At 38.0% G+C, this 26,621-nt stretch overlaps 1 protein-coding gene across 1 annotated transcript in view; it reads left to right on the top strand.

Annotated features, from left to right (window-relative positions):
* Stk32a (serine/threonine kinase 32A) overlaps window positions 1-26,621 on the top strand; it is a 123,535-nt gene that overhangs the window by 84,142 nt on the left and 12,772 nt on the right. The window contains exons 6-8 of the mRNA XM_046460396.2: window positions 4,836-4,873; window positions 12,112-12,201; window positions 22,100-22,197. Coding sequence (XP_046316352.1) covers window positions 4,836-4,873; window positions 12,112-12,201; window positions 22,100-22,197 — 226 coding nt within the window. The remainder of the gene's footprint in view (window positions 1-4,835; window positions 4,874-12,111; window positions 12,202-22,099; window positions 22,198-26,621) is intronic.

Here is a 26,621-nt window from a genome sequence, read left to right as displayed (position 1 = left end):
TTAAAGATTGAATGGTAATTTTGAGGAATCTATATATTATTTTCAGTAATTATGTTTTAGACTTGTCATGAGTTTCTAAGGGATTGCCATTGGGTTTCAAGAAAAAAAAAATTAAGAATAGTCTCAAGATTTTTACCTTTAAAATGGGGCCATACACTGGCGTAAGGAATTCTGGACTAAGAGTTTGGTGTTTATATGGGGTAAGGTTGCAGATGACTATCAAAGATTCTGTTGAGGGTATATTGTATTTGTCTCAGTTACTAGATAATCAGATGGAACCTTCAGGCAGGCAGTTTTATGTACTAATCTGGCACTTCAGGGTCAGTACTGGAAATGCAAATTTGATACACATAACTACTTGCAATAAAATAATGTTTAAAATAATGGAACTTAATGAAATTATTAGAGTATGTGTATGTCACTTTGTCTATCCATTTATGTTGTGTATGAGACTGAAACTTGGAGAATCCCAACATTGGAGAAAAAAAAAATTGTACCTAGAAGGCACCAGTACTGCAGATTAAAGAAGGGATTCTGATGTTGGGAAAAAAAAAAAACCAGTAAAAATATGGATTTTTCTAAGCCATGAAAATAAAGTGTGTTGGGAGGGAAGGAGTGCTCTATCTCCTGAGAAGTTAATCCCAGTAAGTAACAGTGGCAATTGGATTTGGCACGCTGGAGGTCGTCGGTGAACTTGGCAAGAGTAATTGCAGGGAGGAGATGGAAGCCTGGTTAGGTTGGTGGAGAAGAAGACAACAGTTGCCATCTCTGTTTGCTCACCTGTCCATAACACAATCCAGAGATTTTATTATAAAGGAAAATAGTAAGATGGGACAGTAAGTGGCAGTGGCTTTAGGAGACTCAATCATAACATAAGGAGAAGGAGATGGTATAGGAGAAGGTAAAGACACTTCCTGAGGGAAATCCATGAGAAGGTGAAAGTGGATCAGAGCCCCAGTAGAAGAGTTGGTCTGGAATAGGTGCAGGGACTCTTCATCCAACATAACTGGAGGGAACTAATGACAAATTGGAAGGTTGGTAGAATTGGTGGTAGGTGAGTCCACAAGCCTTGGTTCTTTTCTCTTTGTGAGGTCGGGAGGCCATCGATTGAGATTGATCGGAGAGAGGTTTGAGGAGCAAAGCAAAATGTCAAGTGGTCACCTTGGAGAAGGGAAGGATCACAGCATTGCCTGGCACACTGATGCTTATTTGAATGAGAACAGTGAGGGTTATTATGTCTTTTCTTCTAGCTAAGTTCAGGTGCTTGGCTACAGCCAAGAAGAATTGGGGGGAGTACAAATCCATAACTTAAGGATTATATTAGGTAAGTACAACTGAAGGCAAGAAAGGTTTTATTTTTCCAAAGAAAGTTAATAATGGACAATGGAAAAGAATTAAGAATTCTCTGAGAGTCTTGATTTATAAAGAAAAAATTATAGAGTCAATATTGGGTGGTTTTGTTGTAGTAGATAAGACAATTTGGGAATTATGTTGTATAGAAAGTCATGCTGGTCAGGGGTTAGACTCAGGATGATTAAGGAAAGGGGGAATAAGAAAACAGCTGGGTAGGATAAATGAAAAGATGATTGGAGGTAAGTCAGAGAACTGAGGGCCCAGGGACTTGGATGGAGCATATAGAGAGACACTAAGTTGATCAAGAATGACAAATAGCATCACCTGCTATCTGTTAATGATATGTAGGTTGTAACCAAACCCCACCATATTTCAACAGAAGAATTTGTCAGTGAATGGTAGGTGTTGCACTTTTCTAACACCTTTTCAATTATACATATGCCATTAAGAGATTCATTTTTTAAATTAGCTTAACATGTTGGATTTGGACAGTGCCTAGATGGTATTTCTGAATGACTTCACATCAGAGTGCCCTAGAGGATTCTTAGTTTTCCACAGATATTTGGTCCTGTCCACGGAGTCTGATGCCTTAGGACTGAGCTAGGTCAGAGAATCCTCACTACTCCAAGTTTCTAGGTGATTCTGTAGCATATCCAGGCTTGCTGATTACTAAGTTAATCATACTATAGACAGCCAGAAATGAAAGAAACATTTTAGAACAAGTTATGTCATATTTAGATTTACTCCAAAAGACTGAAGTGGCACTAAAGGAAAGCAATGGAGCTAAAATTCAGAACTAGAAATCCTCAACTTGTTCTAGAATTTTAATATAGCATACTGGATTTCTTTTCATTTTTCTTCTTCTGGTACACAAATAGACAATTTTATCATATTGCAGTTTTCCCCATAGTGACTTAGAAGTTACATTATCACATTTTAGAGAAACTGTGTAGTTAGAATCTCAGCTTATGTAATTTATTTTGATGTTTCAAAATCTACTTTATTTCACATTTTTATTAGTTTTTCTCATGTTCTTTCTCTGAACTTGTAGTAAACATGCCCCATTACTTCTATAGGCCTTTATGGCGTGGTCCCTTATGAACCTTTCTCACCCTCTCTATCCCTGAGGGAACTGTGTCTCATCTTTTTGTTATCTGAGTACAGTGACTTACCAAAACAGATGAATAAATGAACATAAGATTGAAGTAGTAAGTATTAAACTAATTGTTGCTTATCTTATCTCTTTAAGTTTCAAGGTAACATCTAGGAAACCTAGTGGACATAATGATATATAGATTCAAAAAAGAAAAAGAATGCTCAGAGATTTAATAGTAAACTCAAAAAATGCCAAATCTACAGCAATACATTCCTCCCAGCAAGTTCTCAATTCAGGCCAAGAAATTTTGCGGCTGGTTTTGCTATACCCAGCTCTCTCCTTCCTGGGCCTTCCCTGGCAGACTGAAAACCACCAGATGTAGCTGGAAAGTGCTTAACACCTGGTTTATCTCTAACTGCAAACTGTGGAGAGGTTTGGTTCTGTCTGGTAGCATTGTGTCTACACTATTAGGATCAGGCTTCTCTGGGTGTCTTTTAGTTACTCAGAACCCACTAGGCTCTATGAGACTGTGGGATGGCATACACCATTAACCAAGAAACCATCCCCAATATCGTGGAGCTCATGAAGGCAAGTGTGATACGGGAAAATGAATACGTGATAATCGTTCAGATGGAGAGGTACAATGTGTAGTCAGAACACATGGCAGGGATATTTGACCCAGCACTGGGAAGTCACGGAAGGTACTCTGCAGGAAATGGCCGCTGGCCCATGAGGCTAAGGATGAGTCTGTGTTGTCCGAGTATAGTGGTGAAGGGCATGATTCAGGTGGAGGAACAGCAGCAGGTGTAGAGATGTGCAGGTGAGCAGACACGGAGTGTTTAGAGGATCCCTTGAGCTGTGTGACTAGAACAGAGTCAGATTATGAAAGGCTTTTATGCCACATAAGTTTGGACCTGATAATTCCTGAAGAAATGAGATCTGTCAAAGGTTTTGTGGTGTGTCTTCAATACTGAGAATGCTTAGCCCCAGAAACCTGCAATTTAATGTCCTCTTATACTATCTTTTCAGTAAATTGTTCCCTGCACCAGATAAAAATTTGCCACTGATATGTGAATCCTTTCCAGAATTAATTTTAACAACCTAACCAACTAAATGAGAAGATTTTCAAGATCTGCAAGATAATCTGTTCCACCTGAATTTTGGTGTGCCATATTCTTGTTTCTGTTTTTGAGTGAGGGATTATTAGTCATTATTGCCAAGAAAAGAAGATGCCGGCAGTCTTGGTCTATCAAAGACCAAGGTCACTTTTTTATTCTAGTAACACAAAAGCCACTTGACCAGACTGAAAATGTGTTCCCAACCCTGTTTCAGAATTTCTTTCCTAATGGCTTTTATGAATCTAGGCTGAAGGGCTTTAATGGTACATTAGGGAAGGGGACTGAAAATCTGAGAGTAGAGAAGGGAGGTCTGTCATGAACCACAATGCTGTTTTCTAATTGAGGAGTACTGCTTACAATTATAATCATTACACAAGTGTTTTGAAAACTCTGTCGGCCATTACTCTTACATTAGCCTTCTATCTTTATTGGAAGAGAGAGGGTTTTGTTCCCCCCTATGGATTGGTTTTTGTTTTTATTTTTATTTTGTTATTTTTCTTTTTCAATTTTTTTAAAATAAAAAATGGTATACATATTTAAGGTATACAGTACAATGCTTTGATAGACATCTACATAATGAATAGTATTATCAAGCAAATTAACATATCCATCTCCTCACACGGTTACTTTTCTTTCTTTGTGGTGAAGGTACCTGAAATCTACTCTTTTATCAGATTTTCAATATGTGATACTGAAGTATGATAACTAGGTCATCATGCCATATACCAGTGCATGGAAGATTGGTCTCTTTACCCCAAGAATAATTACTAAGTAACTTGTGGACTTTAAACCATCATCCTAAAAAAATGTATAAACTCTACAAGTTTAAAATATAACCACATTTCCCCTGTTTTATAAGGTCTTTAAGTTTACATCATTTCTGTAACTCTGGGTTACATAGGAAAATGATGACTAATCTTACTAGTGCTACTTTATGGCATTTGAAATGCCTCATATAATCCTATGGACTAATAATTACATGCTTAGATACAATATGCAACAGCAGTTAAGAGTTTGAATTTTTGAATGAGAGAGACCTAGGTCCAGAGCCCAGCTCTTTCCTTTAATGGCTCTTTGACCTTGAGTGAAGCCTCAGTTTTCAGATCTGCAAACTAGGGATAGTAGCAGTAATTGCCTCAGATTAGAGGAGATGGTGAGTGATGCAGTCCTTTGGCTTCAGCTCTAATTAGCATTGTTCAGCACTTTCACCTTTATCCTTTAGCTCTGTTTGTTTTATTATGAACAACTTTCTCTTTTTACTTTCCTAGGGATATGAAGCCGGACAATATTTTACTTGATGAACATGGTGAGTAAATGATCTATTTGCAATCAGTTGCATGGCATGCATATAAAACAAGTCATTCTCCCCAGCAAAGGAATATCACTGATGGAAAAGGTGTCTTGCTTGATGCAGTTGAGTTATATGTATAAACTCCATCTTATGGGTAGGAGGGACAATGTGGGGAAACTATGATTTATAGTAGTAGCTCGTACAACAAAACACCCTTAGATGATATTGAATGTATGTAATGAGAAAGTCATTCTCTACTTATTCTTCCATGATTACTTCTCTTCAAGAAAACCATCACAAGTTGTTTTGGTCTTAGTTTGCCTTAATATTGTATTATACACAATCACCTCCCTTTTTTTTTTTTCTTCATAAAGACAGAGCAGTTCTCAAGCTTAGAGCCTTTGGTAGATATCAGTCTACACCAAATTAGTGATATCATTTTGTCATTGTGTCTACATGTACACTTTCCTTCTTATCAAGGCAAATTACTTTTACATTGTAGAGGGATATTAAGCATTCTATTAAAAAAACCTTTTAGTTAAAAATATCAGTGGGTTTAGAGAAAATATGAAGTAATTAGAGTTACATATGTATATGATACCCAACTTGATATAGGATGTGGCAACAATCGTGAAGGTGTAAATGAAAGCCTGAAGTTTAAAAACTGATTAGATATCTTCAGGAACAAGCTTTTGTCAACAGTGACCACATGCGGAGAGTCTCTTCATATTTGTTTTCATGTACATTTGGTACTACACCAAGGAAGACCTGTAGGCGCATAGACTGAATGTTATAAATGTTACCATGGCAATAATGTCATGTTCTATATCCAGAAAGCTGCTAGATGAGAGTCCTAAATCTACAAAGCTCTCTACTCATTCAGGACTTGAAAGTGGGACTGAAACTCCAAGTACCATCTATTGCTCATTATTTATTTACCCAGTTCAGTTTTAAACCAGATTTGTCAGACCCCACCTGAGCTCAGAGGGCTAAGAAACACTTTTGTGTATGACCTCTAATCTCAAAGCTCAGGGTCATTATTTATTTATGGACTGTCTAAAAAGATTTTTTCCACTTTCTTCCAGTACCTTATTTCTTCTTTACCTTTACTGCTTCTGACATTTGGGAACAGAGTCTCAGAAAAATGTGAGCAATGTTGAGACTTAGCATGAAGGTGACTTTCATGAAAAATACCAGCTATTCCTGCCTGGAGTAGGATGTAACTTCATCTCTTGTTTGGTTTTACATACACCCTGTGAAGTCTCATAATTGTGGAAATGTGACCTATTGAGGTCACCTTTTAGCAAGAAAGGAAAAAAGTGCTTCCAGCTTTCTAACAGCACAAGGCTGGTCTAGCATGTTGGTCAACTAGAGTGGTTTAGTCCTCATTTGCCACCACCCCCCCCCCAGACGACTTTGTGCATGGTATCTTGAGTTAGTCAGCTTGTCATCACTGTGGCCAAATACCTGATGAAAACAACCTCAAGGAGGAAAGACTTATTTAATTTCACAACTTCAAAGGTATTCATCCATGGTTGGCCAGCTCCATTGCTTTGGGCCTGAGGTGAAAGGGCATGGTGGAAGAAAGCTGCTCAATTTGTGGCAGCCAGGAAACAGAAGGGTGGGGAGGAAGGAGCCCAGGACATGTCCCAAAAGGCATGCACCCAGTGATCTCATTCCTCCAAACCATGCCCTACCTGCCTAGAGCTTGATGATACTACTCTGTTATATTCTGTTTTCTCTGGCTTTCATCTGTCAATGGATTAATCCACTGATGAGGACAGAGCCCTAATGATCCAATCATTTTCTCAAAGCCCCACCTTAGGTCATCACTGCTTTGGGAACCAAGCCTTCAACACCTGGGCCTTTGGTGGACTTTTCAGATCCAAACCATAACACACTTGTTGCTCTATCATTTTCAGAAGCTCTGAGTAGAGGCAGACTGATCTTATCAGCCAAAAGCTTTTAAGATTTGTCTTTCATTCCAAGAACAGTGTTTTAGTCTTGGGTCTCAGACTTGGCTTCATCTTATTTCCACCACGAGGGTACCTACTCTCCTTCCGTCAACTTTTTCCTTCCCATTATTTTCTTGGCAACTTGGTAATTATAGATGAGGAAGCAGGTGGAGAAATCAATTAATCATCAAGTTTAATCACCTTTAGAGACTTCCCTTGTAAAATATGGATTCTGTTATAGTGTAGTTAAGAGGAGGATTCTGGAGTCAGATTGTCTTTCTTCCAAACCCAGTTTGCTCACTCACTAGCTATGAGTTTCAACATGGTACCTAAACATCCTCTGTGTTTTAGGTTTTTTTTTTTTTTTTTTTTTTTTTCAGGATCAAACGAATACTTACTTCTTAGGGTCATTGTGAAAACCAACCAACATAATATTTATAAAGTGCTTAATGCAATGTCTGCTGCAAAGAAATCACTCAATAAAAGTTAACTATGAGTACGATTCCAATGAGGTAGTAGAGGCTTTCTGTTCTGGAGAAGGAAACCTGGACTACATCTTGTTTTTTTGTGACTATATATATGACAGGATATATCTGATATGCATCAAGTCGTAACAGACAGAGTACTTACTTGTCTTTCTAAAATAATTATTTTGATTTTAGGAGCAACATGCCAAAGATTCTGCTTATCTACTTGTTACATCTTGGCTTAACATTTTTCATTTAATTCTTAACCCTCAGGTAACTCCACCTTCAGTCTCCCATCCTGATTTCCTGCATGTGCACAATAGGCTAAGGCCACTGTTGGTGACCTCTTTGGTCTAGTCTTGGTGGGGCTGAGGCTCTGTTGCTTAGGAATTAGGAGCTGCCACCCCAATCTGCCTGAGAGACAGTTCCAGTGCACACCTGTTTTCTGGTGTATTATTTACGATGACCCCTTTCACTCTCAAGTTTTGGGCTTGAACAATGAATTCAAAGGAGGCTTTTCTCTATTATAGTCCCATCCTGAACTTGACTGGAGAATTGCTCCTGCTTATAAAAGAAAAATTGCTTTGGGAAGGATTGTATAGGAATGGAATAGAACCATCCCAATAAATAAGATTGAAAGCCATTCTCTAAACATTGTCCTAGGAGTCCCTTTCTGGAAAAAAAATATATTTTTGAAGTTCATTTCTATTTATTTAGATTCTGAAAAACTAGGACTTCAGACTTTGTTCAGGGACCATAATTAACCAATTTTAAATGAATAAATTCCTGAGCTCCCCCTCCAGGTGATTGTGTAGTTGTTCTTATGAGAATCAGCTGGACCACAAATCAATGCCTAGTGTGATTTTTCTATATGGAGCTCTAATTTGAAAGCTTTGTTCATCTTTTCCCTCCATAATTCTATTTCACTCTTGACAGGCCATCCCATGGGGCTTTTACATAGCTTTTGCTAAAATCTTTTTCTTTTTTTTTGTACACTTCCTATACTCATCTTTCCAAGTGAGCTGTGTATTACACTATGCAGCTTATTTTTTAACCTACACCACTCAGTGACAGGCAAGCACTTTGTTTTATTTATTCGTATTGATTCATATTACTGGTGGTTGCTAAAAAATATTGACATTTATTAGAGTTGATTGCAATATCAACTTTTACCAGCATGTGAATGAACATTCCTTGTCCATCTGAATTGGACTAGAAAAAAATGTTTTTAATGTAGAGAATACCTGCCACTGTTCTTCTCAGGGGTTTTATTTACTAGTTCAGGCAGGTCTTGGATGACTCATAATGAACTGTCCTGATACATATTTTCACATTCTACCAATTTAAGGACATCAGCCAATTCTATCAATTCCATAATGTCTAATATTCTTGTGCTTTAATTATTGAAGAAATAAATGCTGCATTCAGATGAACAATAATATATGTCTGGCATATCAGAGACTATGACAATTATGGAATCTTCTAATTTAGGTTTCTTATATCATCTAAAGAGAAAAGGCAAAACCTCAATCTGGGGATGAGGAAGAACTGAGCCTGTTATATTAATGGCTTCTCTCCCACAGCATCCCAAAGTGTGCCTAAAAATCAAGTGGGTGGTGTCTTTTTAAAGCATATGTAATGCAGAATACTGTACCCAGTCCCACAATAATCTGATTTATTAAGTCTCAGGTAGTACCTAAGGATATGCCTTTTTAAAAAGCATTGTAGGGCTGGGGTTGTGGCTCAGCGGTAGAGCGCTCGCCTAGCATGTGCAGGACCCTGGTTTGGATCCTCAGCACCACATAAAAATAAATAAGTGAAATGAAGGTATTGTGTCCAACTACAACTAAAAAATAAATATTTTTTCAAAAAGCATTGTAGGTAAAATGTGAGGTGCATACTTTGAACACTTGCAAATAGGAAAGAGTTAAAGTTGAGGGCCATGACAACTGATTGATTATGGTGCTCCAGAGTCCCACGCTAATAAGAAAGGACCTTGCGCTGAGCAGGAAGGGTCAGAGTGCAGACCATGAGAACAAGGATGGCTAAATTCAATGACTCAGTAAGATGAATATAGATTTTAAGGGGATCCTGTCTCAAGCCACAGAGGCAAAAAGGAAAGGCACCCACCTCCGGCAGGGCGCTGGATCAGGAAGTTCTTAGCCTGTACCTGAAAAACTTCATACTAGGAAAGTGCTTTGCAGATGGTTCTTGTGCACTTTAATAGCAGGAGGCTGAACCCTCCCCTGTGACCCAGCACTCAAATTCACTTTTGCAGCCCAGAATGGAACCTGGTGGTTTGGTCACCAGGGTGAGCAGAAGCAAAGTGTAGTAATAGCTGGGGGAGCTGAGGCCGAAGGGCCACCATCTGTGGGCCTTGTAAAACTCTGATTTCAATGTTCAGCCCAAGAGCACTAGACTAAAACTTCCTATAGATCCTGGCCCTCAAATGTCTCCTGTACATTTTTTATGAGGCATTCTGGCAGGAGAACAAAACAAAACAAAACAAAACAAAAAAACAAACAAAAAAACCCAACAACTCTGAGCCAGTCAAGAAGTAGTTCTTTCAGGATATGATATAATACAGAAAGCTTCTGCCAATCTCATAACTCCCACCTGAGCGGCTCTACAACAAATTCTAGATCTTAACTTGAACTCTGGTACTACTGAGCCCTGTGGACATAGCACAAACAATTCATGTATAAAATAGGAAACACCTCACTGAGTTAAAGGAAAAACTTCATGTGACAGCATTTTAAGAGCTGAATTAATCAGACTAATGTAAATAGTTAAAAGACAAACATTCAACTCTCAAATTCAACAAATATATAATGAATATTTCCTAGGGTCTGTTCCTTTTATTAAGCCAAGTCGTCTTTCAAACAGTGATCTCAGATTTTACGAGGTTTTGAAATTACTTGGAGAGTTTGTTTAAACTCAGAGCCCCAGCCCCAGAGTTTCTGATTCAGTAAGGCTGGAGGTAACCCAAGAATTTGCATTTCTAACAAGCTCCCAGATGACTGATGCTCCTGGTCTGTGGGAATCCGGTTGTCTTGACATATTTTACCTTCTACTTCTGCACTAGCATAGATAATCTTAGGACTAAGCTTAGAAAATCTACTCAGGCAAGAGAAGAAGGTTGCTGTTCCTCCTCTGAATCAACTGTGAAATTTGAGGCCCAACTCTTCTACCTATCCTACTGAATTAGATTCTCAAGAGAGTAAAGTCCAGGCATATGTGTTTTGCAAAACTACACTGAAATTTCTAATAATGATAAATATCAACAACAAAACACTTACTTTCTGCCAAATGCTGTGCTAAATCTCCCAGAGTCATTAATTTATTTCATTTTCCCTGTAGCCATACCTTCTGAGAACCTTGCTATTGTTAGAGGGCCTAGTGATCTTTTGAAAGTCACACAGCTGGTTAGTAGTAGAAACTAGGCCTAAGGCCATGCAGTCTGATTCCAGAGAACAAGTTGTTAACCACAAATCTTCCAGGCCCACCTAATCTGCATCAAACCTTATGAACTACTGTCTGGTGCTTTAAGTGTAAACCATAGGGAGAAAAAAAAGGGTGCAGGAAAAAAAAAAAAGCTATAAACTGTCATAGGGAGAGAGTGGTTGAAATCACCCATTGGTGCCATTAAGGCAAGAATACCTTAATTTTTAATTAGATGAGTGCTACTTTTACTTTTTAAAAATATCATCACATAAACAAAAAGAAAACACAGTTTCTGCACAAAATAAAACCCCCGTGGTGAAGGCAGTGAGATTTATCCTTAGCCATGGACTAAATATTATCAGAGAGCAGACTGTGGGGAGTGAGAACTATAGACCATGGGAAAAGAACTGGACCCCATCCTCCAGTTGCATCTTGGACTCATCAAAGCCACTGACACATATAACTGGAAATGCAGACCCTTCAAGATCCTCTGAAGGCAGATGTTCGTGTGGTTGCCTTGGCTTCCTGCACTGCTCTTTTCTTTCTTGCTATAAATGCAGGGACCCTAGACACTTTGTAGAGTGTGTTCCTGACAAACTTAAGTGTTAGAACCATACTGTGTCACCATGAATGTTATAGCTGAGAGAAACCCTAGAGACCATCTTATCTACCCATTTTTTTTTAATAAACAAAAATTTAGGCCCAACCTAGGAAAAGGATATAAAATGTACTATGTGCTAGGGGTGGTTTTCAGGCAGAGGCCAGGTCTCCTGGACCCCAGTCTAGTATTCCTCAGAGTCCCTTTAAAAATGAAAGTTGATTTTTTTTTTTTTGCCCCCTGATTTCCATTTATAATATTTACTTGGTTGGGGATTGATGGTGTGGCAACTTGAGTTCTTCCAACAGCAAACAAACAAGCAGACAAAGCATTTCAGAAAAACAAGGAGAACAAGAATTCTTTCCTGGCTAAAAATATACATACCCATGCTTTTGCTGGCTTGTAGTACTTTGGGATTGTGACACTTTGAATAGCTCTTGGCTGTCTCACTCTTGATACTCATAGCCTAAACAACTTAAAATGCTGCCAATAGACAAAATTTGCCTAAGTAGAATTACCAGAACATGAACTCAACTACCAAGGTTAAGATATTTGGAGGTTGAACTTCAAGTTCAAAGCAGCGACTAGTCAATGCCCTGTCATGCTCTGGCTTCTGAGGAGTTGCTGGTTTAAGACCATGGTGGCCGTGAGAATGGAATAAGTAAGCTTTTATTTCCTGTACCCAGCATATAAGAAAGACTAAGTTTACAAATGCTTTCAGTTAGACAAACGATTATGTCACTGGGTTGAATGGGACCTAACATCTCTGTGGTCTTTCTCTCTCCCCAGGACACGTGCACATCACAGATTTCAACATTGCTGCCATGCTGCCCAAGGAGATGCGAATCACCACCATGGCCGGCACCAAGCCTTACATGGGTATGGGCCTCATGAGTGGCCATAATTTCTAAGAGCAAAACTTTATAGTTTCTCATTCCTGTAGACAACATTTACTGCAGGGGACTTGCAATGAGAATGGACAAGTTCCCCTCTGACTTTACCCAGGGAGCTTCTGATTTGATAGGTCTGAGGTGAACCTCACTGTTCTCTATCAGCAAGTACATAGGGCGATCTGAATTCAGGAGGGCCATGGATATCATTTTGAAAGCACTAATTAAGATAGGTTTTTTTTCCCACTTCTTTACAAAAATATTAATTAATTCAATTAGTGTCCACTAATTCTCATTGTGTGTCCTTGGGGCTTTAGATGCTTGTGAACCTGTAGTGAGCAACACACACAAGGTCTCCACCTCATGCAGCATACATACAGTGGGAGGAGATGATAAAAATACAATGAAACAACAAAGGAAGAAGTAGTAGATTGGTAATAAGTGATAAAAGAATCATTTTAACTATTCATTTACATAAAACTGCATTACATGCGTAGGACTGTAAAGTGTACCCAGTTATAATTTTAGATTCAATTTATTTGCCACAATTCCATGACTTCTTCTTTTTAAAGATGAGAGAATTCTTCCTCAGACAGATTAAACGATTTCACATAATATCGTTTGCAGTGAATCGAGGAATTATGTTCATCTTGATATTTGCAATTGTTAAGGGGTAAGGAATAGGGTAGGCATAGGTGGCAAATTACCAGTGAGGTTTCACATTTAATTTTAGAAACAAATCAACTAAAAATTCTTGTATGAGTTGTTAGAGGCTGCTTTCTCTTTATAGGTAGTGTTTTAGCAGAACTTGTCTTAGTTCTGTTCACCTTAAAAAAAAAAAAAAACATGAAGCAAACTGTAATCCTTTGGGGCACATTCATTACTCTGAATTATTCTTTCTTACTATTCCAAAGGCAAATGAGTCAGATCTCAACTAATGATCTGTAAATTCTTGGGGTGACAACAAGAAGAGGGGTCCGGCATTCCATTCTTGGTTACATGGCTGTTTAGTCATTGGACTTGAGGATTGGTCCCTAACTAAGCTAACAGGGCCTAGTTTCCCATGGAGGGTTGATGAGTTTGGGAAAAAGTCTTACTCCTTACTCCAGGAGATGGAGGTATGTAGTGGCTGTGAACCTATTTAGGGGAGCAGCTAGAGGATGCGATCTAGCTTTACAAGCCATGCTCCCACAGTGCGGGGGTATAGGCTGGAAGGAACGGAGGCTCCCATCAGAATGGGACACCAACAGTCCCAAGACACCTTGACTATGTCACACTCTCTGAGGACGTAGCCCAAGGAATCAGCTGGTTTTAAAGCTGGGTAGGTAGTTCCAGTGTGGAGGATTGACAACCTTGGCCAAACCTGTGGTAGAGTCAGCACATTTATGTTCGGTTCCCTCTGCCTCGGCTATTCCTCGTTCACATCCCCAAACAAACAGTGCTTTGTAGGAAACTGATGTGTAGCACCAGATCAATCCTCCATCTCCACACCAAAGCTGCAGAATCCAGTCCTGTGGAGTGAGTGGAGGAGCTTTGAGTCAGATATGAGATTAGTTTCAAAATTCACAGGACTGCATTTTAAACTGTGTAAAGTCGGTGCTGTAATAAGCAAAAGCAATTATAGTTTTTTAGGCCATAGACTGAGCTATCATTAGAGGAGCCCCTATCCAGAAAACAGGAGCTCAGACACTGCACCCTTGCTGGCAGATGACAGAAGAATAAGAGCTACTCCTGATTCTTTCCTAATTAAGATGTTAAAGCAGGTGATGCTGCTGTTTAAACTAGTTGGGTTAAGTCAGGGTGGAATCAGTTGTATAGCCAGATACAGTTAGAGTAACTCACAGGCAAAATAGGTGAACTTAAAAATCAAGGACAAAGACCATGCCAATTTCTTATAATATTTCATTCTCTTCCTCTGTAATGAGAGAAAGAGGATAAGAGAACCTCTCTATGAAGGGCCACCTTACTGTCAAGAGAAAGAAATATATGGGGGAAAAAATGAACCTAATTTTATATGATATTTGAACAACTGGAAATTTCATGGCTTTCAATTACCAGTGAGGGGAATAAATCTCTTTTGTCACTTCTAAAATAATGGACACATATAATTCAGCCAATTTTCCATCTAAAACCCATGGCGCTTAAATGATAAAAGGGAATATCCAAGCCTGCTGGTCTGATGAGTTTATTCCCCAGGTTTCCTGCGTTTCCATACTAAGGGCTATTTTCTTGGAGCCAAATCAGAAAATGTGCATCTGGGTTTTCTAGGGCTGGTTTCCATGGTGAGGGGAAAGGGAGGCCACCTTTCTTTCTCCTCAGTGATTTTAGCTACAATATCTTTGTAATCCAATTTTTTTTTCAAAATTGGTAATTCTAGTCTTTTCATAAGATGGAGCTATGAAATTGGAATATAGGCAAGACTTCATACACCTCCCTACTTTCCCCCTTATGTTAACAATTTGACAATATTTATTGAGATCTTTCTGTAGCCCAAACAATGTGTTAAATGTTTTATATTCATTTATTCATTTCCTTTTCCCAATAGCCCTGTGAGACAGACTAGACTTGTCATTATTTTAAATTGAAGACAATCAGAAACTAAGTAATCTGCCAAAGATCACATGGCTAATAATTACTTATCTAAGCATGAAGAAGCTTAGATTTAAGTCAAACTCAGGTTTCTCACTTGAAAGAGATAGAGATAGAGAATATATTTAAATATTGCTATTTGTAGTTCTTAAATGGTTCTAAGCCAACTTAGGCTACCATGTTGGAAATGTTCCTTAGTTTATTCAAAAATGAATATTTGACTATCATAGCATATCTCTTTATCCAGAGGTGCCCTTGTCTTTGGTTTTTACATAGAAGTCTTTCAAAGGGCAGTTGTAGGTTGAAGCCTGTTTTCCCTTTTTAAAAATTATGTACCCTATAATTTGGTAAAATCTACCTAACAGGCATTCATCAGTGCCCTCTTTACAGTGATTATGTAGCATACTAATTAGAAATTAACCAGAAAGTAAACAATCTAAAAAGATAGAAGAAATAAAAGTAGGAAATAAATGCTAAATGAAGGTTAGCAGATGGACCACATCTAGTAGAATGAGGAGCTAAGCATGGCATGGAGCATTACTGAACTCTGAAAGGAGAATAATCTTTCTGCCAAGTCTTTACTACCTCCAACACAGCAAGGAAGCTTTGCTTTTCACATTTCATAATCTCCTACCTCCATACCCCACTGATCACTCTAGTCCTTCCTGCTCCCCACAATCTTACATCTGTGTGAATGTAATCCAGATCACTTGGAATTTTGCTGATTAAAACATTCTTTATATATAAAAGTGTGTGTGTGTGTGTGCATGCATGTGGTGCGTGTGTGTTCATAATGTCACTATGGAAAAAGTATAAAATACTGATAAGCAAAAGGGAAAATAAGTTAACTCTTCTACCAATAGATGTGTATAGCTCCCTTATAGATCTTCTTTTCTTGTATGTTCAAACATATACACACATTTGTTTTTAAATGGGATCATGCTAAATTTCTTCAATGTAAATTTTCACTTCATAATGTAGTAAAAACAATAATAGAATCACATAGTGAGCATTTTTGATGTACCAAAAACTTCACTAGGTTTTTAACATTCATTATATCATTAAATTCTCTAAACAACCCTATGAAATAGGTTTTACTATTATTATTATTTCATAGACTAAAAATCAGGCTCAATGAGAGAGGAAGTGATAGAATCATAACCATATGGCAAGTGATTGACAGAGGATGAAATTAAGCCCAAGTCTGGATGCATCTAGCTTGGGACATTGAAGAAGATAACAATGATAAAACTATAATGCCTTACATGCACTGAGCTCTCCTCACATGCTGAGTCCTATTCTCTGTGCATGCATTACATTATTTAAATTAGAATCCGTTCTGTGAGGCAAGAATGATTGTTATTCCTACTTTAGAGATAGGCAGCTGAGCAGCTAGAAAATTTTAGCTGCAACATAATGATCTGATGCCAGCACCCAAATCCAACCATCCTTCCCTTCTTTCCTTCTTTCATGGTGGTACCAGGGATCAGGGGTGTTCTACCACTGAGCTACATCCCTAGCTCTTTTTAAATTTTATTTTGAGACAGAGTCTCACTAAATGACCTCAAACTTGTAGTCCTTGTGCCTCAGCCTCCCAAATATCTGGGGTTACAGGTGCACACCACTAGGCTCAGCTCAGAGCCCTAACTCAACATGTTGCTATACTGCCTTTTTGTTCAAGTCAGTAAACACGCCTCTGCTGAAGCCCATTTGTCTTGACTCCAGAGTTTAGATCTTGACAACTGACACTGCTTACTTTCTCATGCCAGTAAATATAACTATCTTTTTCTTTCCTTTTTTTTGCATTGCTGAGTATTGAACCCAGGGCCTCAAGCATGCTAGACGAGTGCTCTTCCACTGAGCTACTTCACCAGCCCCTTAACTATTGTTTTTAATGGACATATTTTATAGAGGATGGCACCAAAATTTATTTAACCTATTCCTTACTATTGAACATTAGTTTGTTCTCATTTGAAATAAATAAATATTTAGATTATGTATATAAGAAACATAATTTTGTAGTAAAACTCTATTAGTAGAATAATTTTCTGCAACTTAATCATTTGTTTGTGATAAATTTCCATCAAAAAATGACAATGTATTTTATTCTTAAAAATCACTGAGAGTGGGGCTGGGGATGTGGCTCAAGTGGTAGCACGCTCGCCTGGCATGCATGCGGCCCGGGTTCGATCCTCATCACCACATACAAACAAAAATGTTATGTCTGCCAAAAACTAAAAAAAATAAATAAATATTAAAATATTCTCTCTCTCTCTCAAAAAAAAAAATCACTGAGAGTAAATTTTATGTGTTCTCATCACAAAAAACATGGTATGTGAGGTATCAGGTATCGGATACGTTAAATATCTTGACCATTCTGTAATATATATATATTTCAGAATATCATGTCATACACAATAAACACACACACATATTATTTTTACTTGTCAACTAAATTTAATTAATTTTTGATTGAAAGATATATATGCATGTTTATGCATTTCCCTTCTGAAAGTTCGTGTTTATTTTTACTTACACTGGAAGTACGTGAGACAGTCATTTCCCTGATCTTTGCCACTGATATAACATATATTTAATTTCCCAAAATAATAAGCAAAAATGATACCACATTGTAATATTAAAATTACTTTTCAGCCCAGTGCAGTGGTGCACACCTGTAATCTCAGTGGCTCAGGAGGCTGAGACAGGAAGATCGAGATTTCAAAGCCAGCCTCAGCAACCATGAGGTCCTAAGCAACTCAGTGAGACCCTGTCTCTAAATTAATTACATAATAGGCCTGGGATGTGGCTCAGTGGTCGAGTGCCCCTGAGTTCAATCCTCAGGACCCCAACCCCACTCGTACCGACCAAAATTACATTTCATTCTCTTCTTTTGTAAATTGCGTATACAGATTCTTTGCCTGTCTTCAATGGGTATTAATATTTTTTTCCTTTTCTGTTATTTCTTATTGGTTATACAACAAAGTTTTGCCTTAGTATATTATGAATACTTAAATTCTAATGTATTATATTTGTTATAAGTTATTGGTACAAATATGATCTCTCACTTTTAGGGTTTTTTTTGTTTTTTTTTTTTTTGATACTGGAAATCAAATCCAGGGGCACTTTACCTTGAGTCATATTCTCAGCCTCTCTTATTTATTTATTTATTTATTTGAGACAAGGTCTCCCTAAGTTTCTGAGGCCCTGTACTTTCAACCTCCTGAGTTGCTGAGATCACAGGTGTGTGCCAATGCACCTGGCTTTTTATGACCTTTTTTAACATAAATAAGTTATTTTTAATATCGTCAAATTTCTCATACTATCTTTTTCTGGGTGGAGTACTGAGGATTGAACCCAGGGCCTTGCACATGTTCCAACACTGAACCTTATCTGTAGTCTCCTCATCTTTGTGCTTTATGATTTCTATCTTTGATGCTATTCTTATAAATACCATCTTACATCCAGATTTTAATAACTTTATGTAACAATCCGGTTATTCACTATTTGTTTAAACATATGTGGAAAGTATCTGACTTTATTTTTGTTAGATTATTAAATAATTATTTTGGAACAAGGTATTAAATAAGACTCTTCCCATGCTGATTTGAAATGTATTCCTATACATGTATGATAGGCCAAAATGCATCCTACTATTATGTATTACTAAAAAGAACAAATTAAAAAAATAAAAAATAAACAAAGAAATATATTTTTTATAAACTAAATAACTTTATGTATTTAAATCAATACTCTCTGAGTCTTTCAAATCTTAATTATCATGATTTTATAATATAGACTAACACATGGGATGCAAGTTCTTTATACTTTTTCAAAAATCTTTATTATCCCTATTTTTTGTGTAAATGAAATTTAGAATCATTTTTGTAAAGTTCATTCATGCATTATTCCTAATATATTAAGTTTATAGATTTAGTTTGGGGCCCTTTCTTTATATCCTGACCAAAATCTAATGTCTAGGTTTGTTTTTTTAATTTTGTTTGTTTGTTTGTTTTTGGTTCTGGGATTGAACTTAGGGGCACTCAACCATTGAGCCATGTCCCCAGCCCTATTTTGTATTTTATTTTCAGACAGAGTCTCACTGAATTGCTTAGCGCCTAGCTGTTGCTGAGGCTGGCTTTGAACTCTCTCCTTCTGCCTCAGCCACCGAAGCTGCTGGGATTACAGGTGTGAGTTACTGCACCCAGCCTAATATCTAGGTTTTTTTTTTTTTTTAAATGTGAAAACCAAAGGTTGGAAATACAAATACCTGATAAACATATTAAAATGTAATCAAGCTTATTAGCAATTAGAGAAATGCCAATTTAAAACACAATGAGATATAATTTTATACTCACTAGATTTGCAAAAACCAAAGTGTCAGTAACATCAAGTGTGAATAAGTAAGTGAACAGAGGAGCTCTGATTCATTGCTGGCCATAATGTGAACTGGCAAAACCACATTGGTGAAAAGTTTGGCATCATTTAGTACATGTGAGGATGCACATCCCCATCCAGAGCAGTCCCCCTTACTGGGATGTACCTAAAGATTCTTATAGGTGTCTAACATGTACAGGAATGTTTTCAAAAGTATTGTTCACAATATTCCTAAGGTGAAAAGAGCTATCAATAATAGGAGTGGTAGGTAAGTTATGGGATACTCATAGAGCCTTAAATGTGAATAAACAGTAAGTGCATGCAGCAGTTTGCACAAATCTTAAATATTATTGAGAAAGAAAAACAAGAAACCAAAAAGTATAAGGAATGGGATTTAAGAAGACAGGCAATAGAGTGAAAAAAAATTGTGCACTTTAACAATGTTTTCTTTATTATAAAGCACTGAAATAAATCAAAGGCTAGGCAGCTAGGAATTTCCTTAGTTCACCCATAGGCAGAATTAAACTATTGTTTAGAAATGCATACATTGAGAGCAAATCTATATGAAAACATAAAGAAAATCCTTAACTTAAAGTTCAGAACAGTGAGATCTCAGGAAGTGGAGGGACAGGACATAGAAATGGGGGTGAAGTTCTACTTCCTGAATTGTGTGATGGTTGCATGAGCATTTGCTTAAAGCTAATCATTATATCCTCCTTTGATGTTCTAATTACTTTTCTGGATGTCTGAATAGAACTACTTAAAAAATAACACCATGCAAAATATATAGTGGCTCTTTTGAAGGAAATGTAGTACCTCTCCCAGGCCATTTGTTCTTTTTCAGGAGTTGGGCTCTTTGAAGAAGGGCTCCTCAGTATCTTTCTGCCCTGATTTTTCTGCTATTTGAGAACCCAAAGGATTACTCTATGCTTTTAAAAAAAATATTTTTAGCTGTAGATGGACACAATACCTTTATTTATTTATTTTTATGTGGTGCTGAGGATCAAACCCAATGCCTCACACATGCAAGGTAAGTGCTCCACTACTGAGCTACAACCCCAGTCCCAACTCTATGCTTTTATATGTTTCCATGATTTCTGTTCTTAATGTCCTCCCAAAATCGCTCAGTGCCTCTCACATCATAAATATTTGTCCAGTGAATGCATGTGCATCCAAATGTCTTCCTGTCTGAAAATATAGGAAGCAGAAGAGAAAGGAATCATCACTCTGTGAAGTTGGGAAAGAAAAAAGAACACACACATAAGTCCAAGGATGATCTAATTCGACAGAAGACACCACTTTTATAGAGTAATGCTTATTTTGTTTGGCATTTTCTTAGCACAATGGGTCTGATTTTTCTTCAAAATTGTCTGCAGCTTCTCTAAGTGAGATGTCTGTCACCTGTCACCTGGGGGACTATCTGAGATGACCTGCTGTGAGATTGAAGGGGGAAAGCAGAAATGTAGTCCACTCCATCCTGTCTGTGGGAATGTTACGAGGTCAAGGCCATCATCTTCCCAGCTGCTCTGGGAGCTGCTACTTGCAGAAAGGATGCAGTGAAGCATGAAAAGTGAATTCACAGGGTATGAGGCCCACTTAGTCCTGCTGGATCAAGCTCGTAGAGTCAGGTTCAGGCCTGGGCACTGGGATGTTAACTTCAACCTTCCTAATTGGATGCTGTCCATAGAATTTGAGGCAGACAAGTCAGTGTATGCAAGTCCCATGTCATATCATGTCCAGAGTCAGCATCTTTCTACAGGCAGCCTAGGACCAACCCTGTGTACCTTTAGCCTAGGTAAATTTCTCTTTTAGCATGGTTGTTTGCTTCTCTCCAAGAGTACCAGATGTGTTTGAACATTTTGTAAGTGCCAGGCACTATGCTGAGACTTTGATATGCATTATCTTGTTTAATTTCTAACTCTGTAAAGATTGCCTTATTATTTTGATTTTGCTGATGAGGATGCTATGCTTTGCCAACTGACCTGCTCAAGGGCACAATAAATGGTGGAGGCAGAATCGGAACCAGCAAGAATGGCTCCAGAGCTAACGATCTTAACTTGTGGCTTAAGTAGTTGATTTATCCATTCATTCACATAACAAATTTCTGTTTATGGACTGTGATTGATAGGTTCTGTATTAGATACTAGGAATGTCATTTTGAACAAACAGATAACATGCCTATCCTTGCTTTGTGTTTAATTCTCTCTGTTCCACTCCTTAGGGTTTAGGAATATTCATGAAAAGATATATAGAAGGTTTGCAGTGTGGCAAAGTGCTTAGAGCATGTGTAAATAAGGAGTCATCTCCAGGGGAACAATTGTGTGTGGCCCTACCTTTTTTTGTGGTCAATTCAGAGAACCCTGGTTACAAGGTGTGAATGACCCACAGTTATTTCAAAACCTTATATTTCCTAGAACGCCTGCTCCCTCTTTCTCCTTTCCTTGCCCCGAGTAAGAGACTTCAAATGCTCCCAGGTGACTCCAGGATAGACAGCCAATCCAATGTACCTTGAATCAAATACTGAGCATTATTTGCAACCATAATATGAATTTAGATCCTTTAATGCAAGCCTTCCAAATGAAGACAACATCTTCTCAGCCTTCTTTATTTCAGAGTTAATCACATATCTGAGACCCTATAGGACCCAATTTGAAATAGGTGCATGATCTAACTAAGAGAAGAGTTTGTCTATTAAGGCCTGTACATGCTTGTGTGCATTGGTTGATGAAGAAGGCTACTGAAAGAGCTAAGAAAATTAGAAATTTTTGCCTGCTGTGAGCAATCTAGCAATGGACAATAAGCATTCATAAAAGTGTTTATACCTTTTATGCTGGCAATTCTTCTCTGGAGAACATGTTGGGAAAATAGGCTTATTAATGTCTCAGGGCATAAACCTTGCCTAACTTTCCTTTGTTTTTCAGCACCTGAGATGTTCAACTCCAAAAAAGAAGCAGGCTATTCCTTTGCTGTAGACTGGTGGTCCCTGGGTGTGACGGCATATGAGCTATTGAGAGGCCGGGTACAGTAGAATTGCATGTCCTTTGTGGTTATTCTTCCAGTATGTTCTATTTCAGTAAAAGAATGTATTGTTTGCTATGAACCAGGCAGTTCCTTTGAGAGCTGCAAACAGCCATGTTATGCTGATAACACCTCTTGAGATTTCTGCACATATTAATTTACTGCCCCACATATGGGACCAACCATGTCAGTTAACATTAAATTTCACCAATAGAACTAAATGAATAATATGGATATTATAAGCTCCTCAAGAGGGAAAAATCAATTTACCTCACTAGATATTTTGAGTAAATATGTGTGTTTGTTTAAAGAAAGTCATTAGTAGTTACAGTACAGAGCTCTAATTCAGATACACCTCGCCAAGGCAAGTGTGAATTATTAATACAGCACAACTCGTGCCCTGTCTTGTTGGAATGCTGTCTGTCATTTGGTTCCAGGATTCTGGATTCAGTGGAAAATTAGTTTTTATTTCCTTTTTTTTTAAGAAATAGTTCTTAAACCAAGATATTTTTTCTAGGAAGAAAAGATGAATAAGATGAATATCAAACAAATGCTATGAAAATTATGTTCTATTTGGTTTTGATAAACTATTGCATAATTCAGATATCCTTTTGAGTGTGCTAGTTAAGACATAACAAAATACTATAGACCATGTGGCTTAAACTATAGGTATTTATTTTCTTACAGTTATACAGGCTGGAACTCCAAGATCAAAGTGCCAGAAATGTTGGGTTCTGGTGAGGTCTATCTTTATGTCATGAGACAGTGACTGTTTTTATTGTGTCTTCATGAATGGGAGAGGGGGGAGAGAGAAAAAAAAAGTGGGAGAGAGAGATATCTTCCTCTTCTTTTAAGGTCACAAATCCCATCATGAAGGTTCTGTTCCCATAACCTAATCTATCCCTAATTACCTGCCAGAGGTCTGTCTCCATTAAAGTTAGAGCTTCAGTAAAGGAATTCGGGTCAGGACACATTCAGTTCATGAAATTTCACTCTCAGCCCCCCAAATTCATGTCCTTCTCACATGCAAAATTTCTTCACCCAGTCCCAAACTAAAACCTAAAGTCCAAAATCTCATCCAGATATTATCTAAATCAAGTATGGAAGAGACTCAAGGGATGATTCATCTTGAGGCAAAATTCTTTTCCCTCTGTGCATTTTTAAAACCATACAAATTTTGTACTCCTGAAGTATGATGGTGGCACAGACATATGATCGACAGTCTGTTCTAAAAGGGAAAACTGAGAAACTAGGAAGGAATAGTAGGTCAAAGTCCATTAAATCCTAAGTCTCAAGAATAATCCTCTTTGATTATAATAAGTGATTAATCCTGTCATTTGCAGCCACTTGGATGGAACTAGAAGATGTTATATTATATGAGATAAGCCAGGCACAGAAAGACAAATAGTACATGTTCTCACCCATTTGTGGAAGCTGAAAATTGATCACAGTAGGGAGAAGTAGCGAGCAGAGTACAGATACCAGGAGCTTCCAAAGGGTGGGAGAGGTGAATAGCGGGTCAAGAAAGAGTACCAAAATACCTTGGGGGAAGTAGTGTAGGTGTATACATAGCACAGTAGGGTAACTATGACCTACAACAATTAATTATACATTTCAAAATGACTAGAGAAGAGTTTGAAGGTTACCAACACATAGAAAGGATAACATTTAAGGAAATAGAAATTCTAATTACCCCGATTTAATCCTCAAACATTGTATACACCATGCCCTATAAATAAGGGCAAATATAAGTCAATTAAATATAGAATAAAAGCACAATCCTCTTTGGCTTGGTTATCTTCCCTCCAGGCCTCCTGGGCTGGCAGCATCTTTCTCATGGCTGAAGGTAAGGGATGGGAGACTTACTTAGTGACTCTTCAGGGGCTCTGTCCATAGGTATCTGCCATCCCACTTATAGGACTCTGCCAGGTGGTGGTCCTGACCTTTGGAACTGAGGTAGCCCTGACCCCAAATCAATGCACTCAGGACCTGTGGTCAGAGTGGCAGCACTGATGGTCTCTGAATCACCCTTGGGGTCCTTCTTCCCTTACCAGAAGGATAATGCATGTTCACAACCAGACAGCTCTATGGTCCTGCCTTGTGAAATATAAGAAGTCTGTTAGTCTTCCTTCATTCCATCCCACTTTCTCTCTGGCCTTTAACTCAAACCATGAGTATCTCTGTAGTATAATCCCATCTCTATCTCTGGGTTTTTGTTTTTTTTTTTTAAGATGTCTTATGATATTCCTGAGCCACACATGTCATCTCTTCCTCAATTGGTTGTTCAACTATATCCTTAGTGTTCTTTTCAGAACAAGCTGTCTCATTTCTTGCAGTATGTATAGGCCAAAAGTTTTCCAGCTTTTCAATGTCTGGTTCTTTTTCTGTTGTTGTTGTTTACAATTTCTTCTTTGATTCATCCCCTTTCTTTTATATTTTTTTTGTAAGTAGTCAGGGAATACCAAGCCACTCCTTCAACATGTTGTCCAAAAATCTCCTTGGTCAAAACCCAATTTTAATACTACAAGTTCTACCTCCCATGAAAAACTGGAACATGGTTCAGATAGTTCTTTGGTCCTTTATAACAAGGATTACTTTCCTTCCGTTTCTGATAACATGTTCCACATTTCTGTCTAAGACCTGATGAGAACTGCTCCTAAAATCCATATTTATGGCATATACCTCAAACCTCTTCCAGCCTCTACCCAATAACTAGCCTCAGAGTTGCTTGGAAATGTTTGGGTAGTTTTGGCAGTACTCCACTCCCCAGTACCTAAATCTATGAGGTCAGCCAGGGCTGTCTTAAAATATATATATATATATCTCCTGTGGAGCATAAACAACAGAAATTTGTTATCTTAATAATGGAGGCTGAAAGTCTAAGTTCAAGGTGTCAGGATGGTTAGCTTTGGGTGAGGCATCCCTTCCTAGCCTGCAGATGACTGCCTCTCACTGTGTCCCCAAGTGATGGGGATAGAAACCTCTCTCTCTGTCTCTCTCTCTGTCTCTCTCTCTCTTGTTTTTCTTCTTGTAAGACCACTAACCACCATAAGGGCTCCATCCCCATGACCTAGTCTAACCCTAATTATGCACCAAGGTTCCTGTTCCAAATACCATTGTATTGAGGGTTGGGGCTTTAACATACAAGTGGAGGGCGGGACACAAGCATTCAATCCATAAGTGGCTGTGTACTGTCAGCATCCTGGTAATGGATGCAATTGGGATTCCTCCAAGACCTAGGAGTTGAAGACTGTTGTCTCCCTAACTTTCAGAACTCACTCATCTCCACAGGATCAGAACTGGGTATCAAGTCATCATAAAAATACTGCAGCTAGCCTAACCTCTGGAATTGATCTTTCTGCGTTAGTCAGCAACCATTGTCCTGGCCTTATATCATTGCACCATAATTTTTACACTAAGAGTTCCATTTTACAACTGATTGGCTTGCTCACATAACTGTTAGAAGAATAACTGTTAGAAGTTAGGGCTTCATTTTGCTCAGGGAAGCAAAGACAAACACTTCTGTAGCAACCAAAGGAGGACTTCACAGTTGGATCGGATTCATTCACTCCACACAGTTCATTTCACACTTCGACATTGATTTGTTCACTGTTCTGACTCCTCTGTTCCTGGAGATCACATAACACTATCGGTTAAGCAGATTCCAATCTTGGTGAGTTGTTCATGTTAATGGAGGTGGACCACTTCTGTAAGCCAGGCATGTGGGTCCTCCATGAATGGCCTCACATATGGCCTGTTTTTATCTTCTTCTGATGGACTTTGTCCCATTTCTTAAAAATAGCTAATGAATATGTAGATATAAAGTTATTATACAAACAAACAAGGAAGAGATGCATATCATTTAGATTATAGAAAATCTCTGTTCTTTCCCATCTCACCATCAAGTTCTTCTCCCCTGACGACTTCCCCTGGCTCCTTGTCCAGCACCCTCTCTAGTTCAGAGCAGCTGTGTTCTGCCCTCATCTGCTGTAACACACAGCAAAAGAAAATCTGAGCAATGAATTAAAAAATGGAAGTGACTTTCTAGTATTCTTTAAATAGGACTGGGATTGTATTTAATTATCACATATTCATAAGAGGTCTTCTTGCCTGGCTGCAAAGAATTTTGCTAAGAAAATAGTTACCCCTCTCATATTATTTTATCTCTAAGTTAGTTCCCTGTGATCTAACAACACTGACAAATTTATTTTTCTAAAACACAGATATGACCTTTCCTTCAAGACAAAAATGTTTTGCTCCCCAGTTCTTTACGAATGCACACACCCACACACATACACACAAACACACTTTCATATGCCGTAAATTGGCATTCTTGGTCTTTAGAACTAGGTTGACTTTTCAGATTTTGCTTCTATTCAAATAATCTTGACCCTTCAGGAACTCACAGAAGCCTCTGTATTTCCT

This window comes from Marmota monax, unplaced genomic scaffold (genome assembly GCF_021218885.2).
Source record: "Marmota monax isolate L192 unplaced genomic scaffold, Marmota_monax_Labrador192_F-V1.1 WCK01_AAM20220418_F8-fsc00006, whole genome shotgun sequence".
NCBI classification, from domain to species: domain Eukaryota; kingdom Metazoa; phylum Chordata; class Mammalia; order Rodentia; family Sciuridae; genus Marmota; species Marmota monax.
Note: the sequence above shows the minus strand (reverse complement) of the source record. Positions and strands in the feature narration are given on the sequence as shown.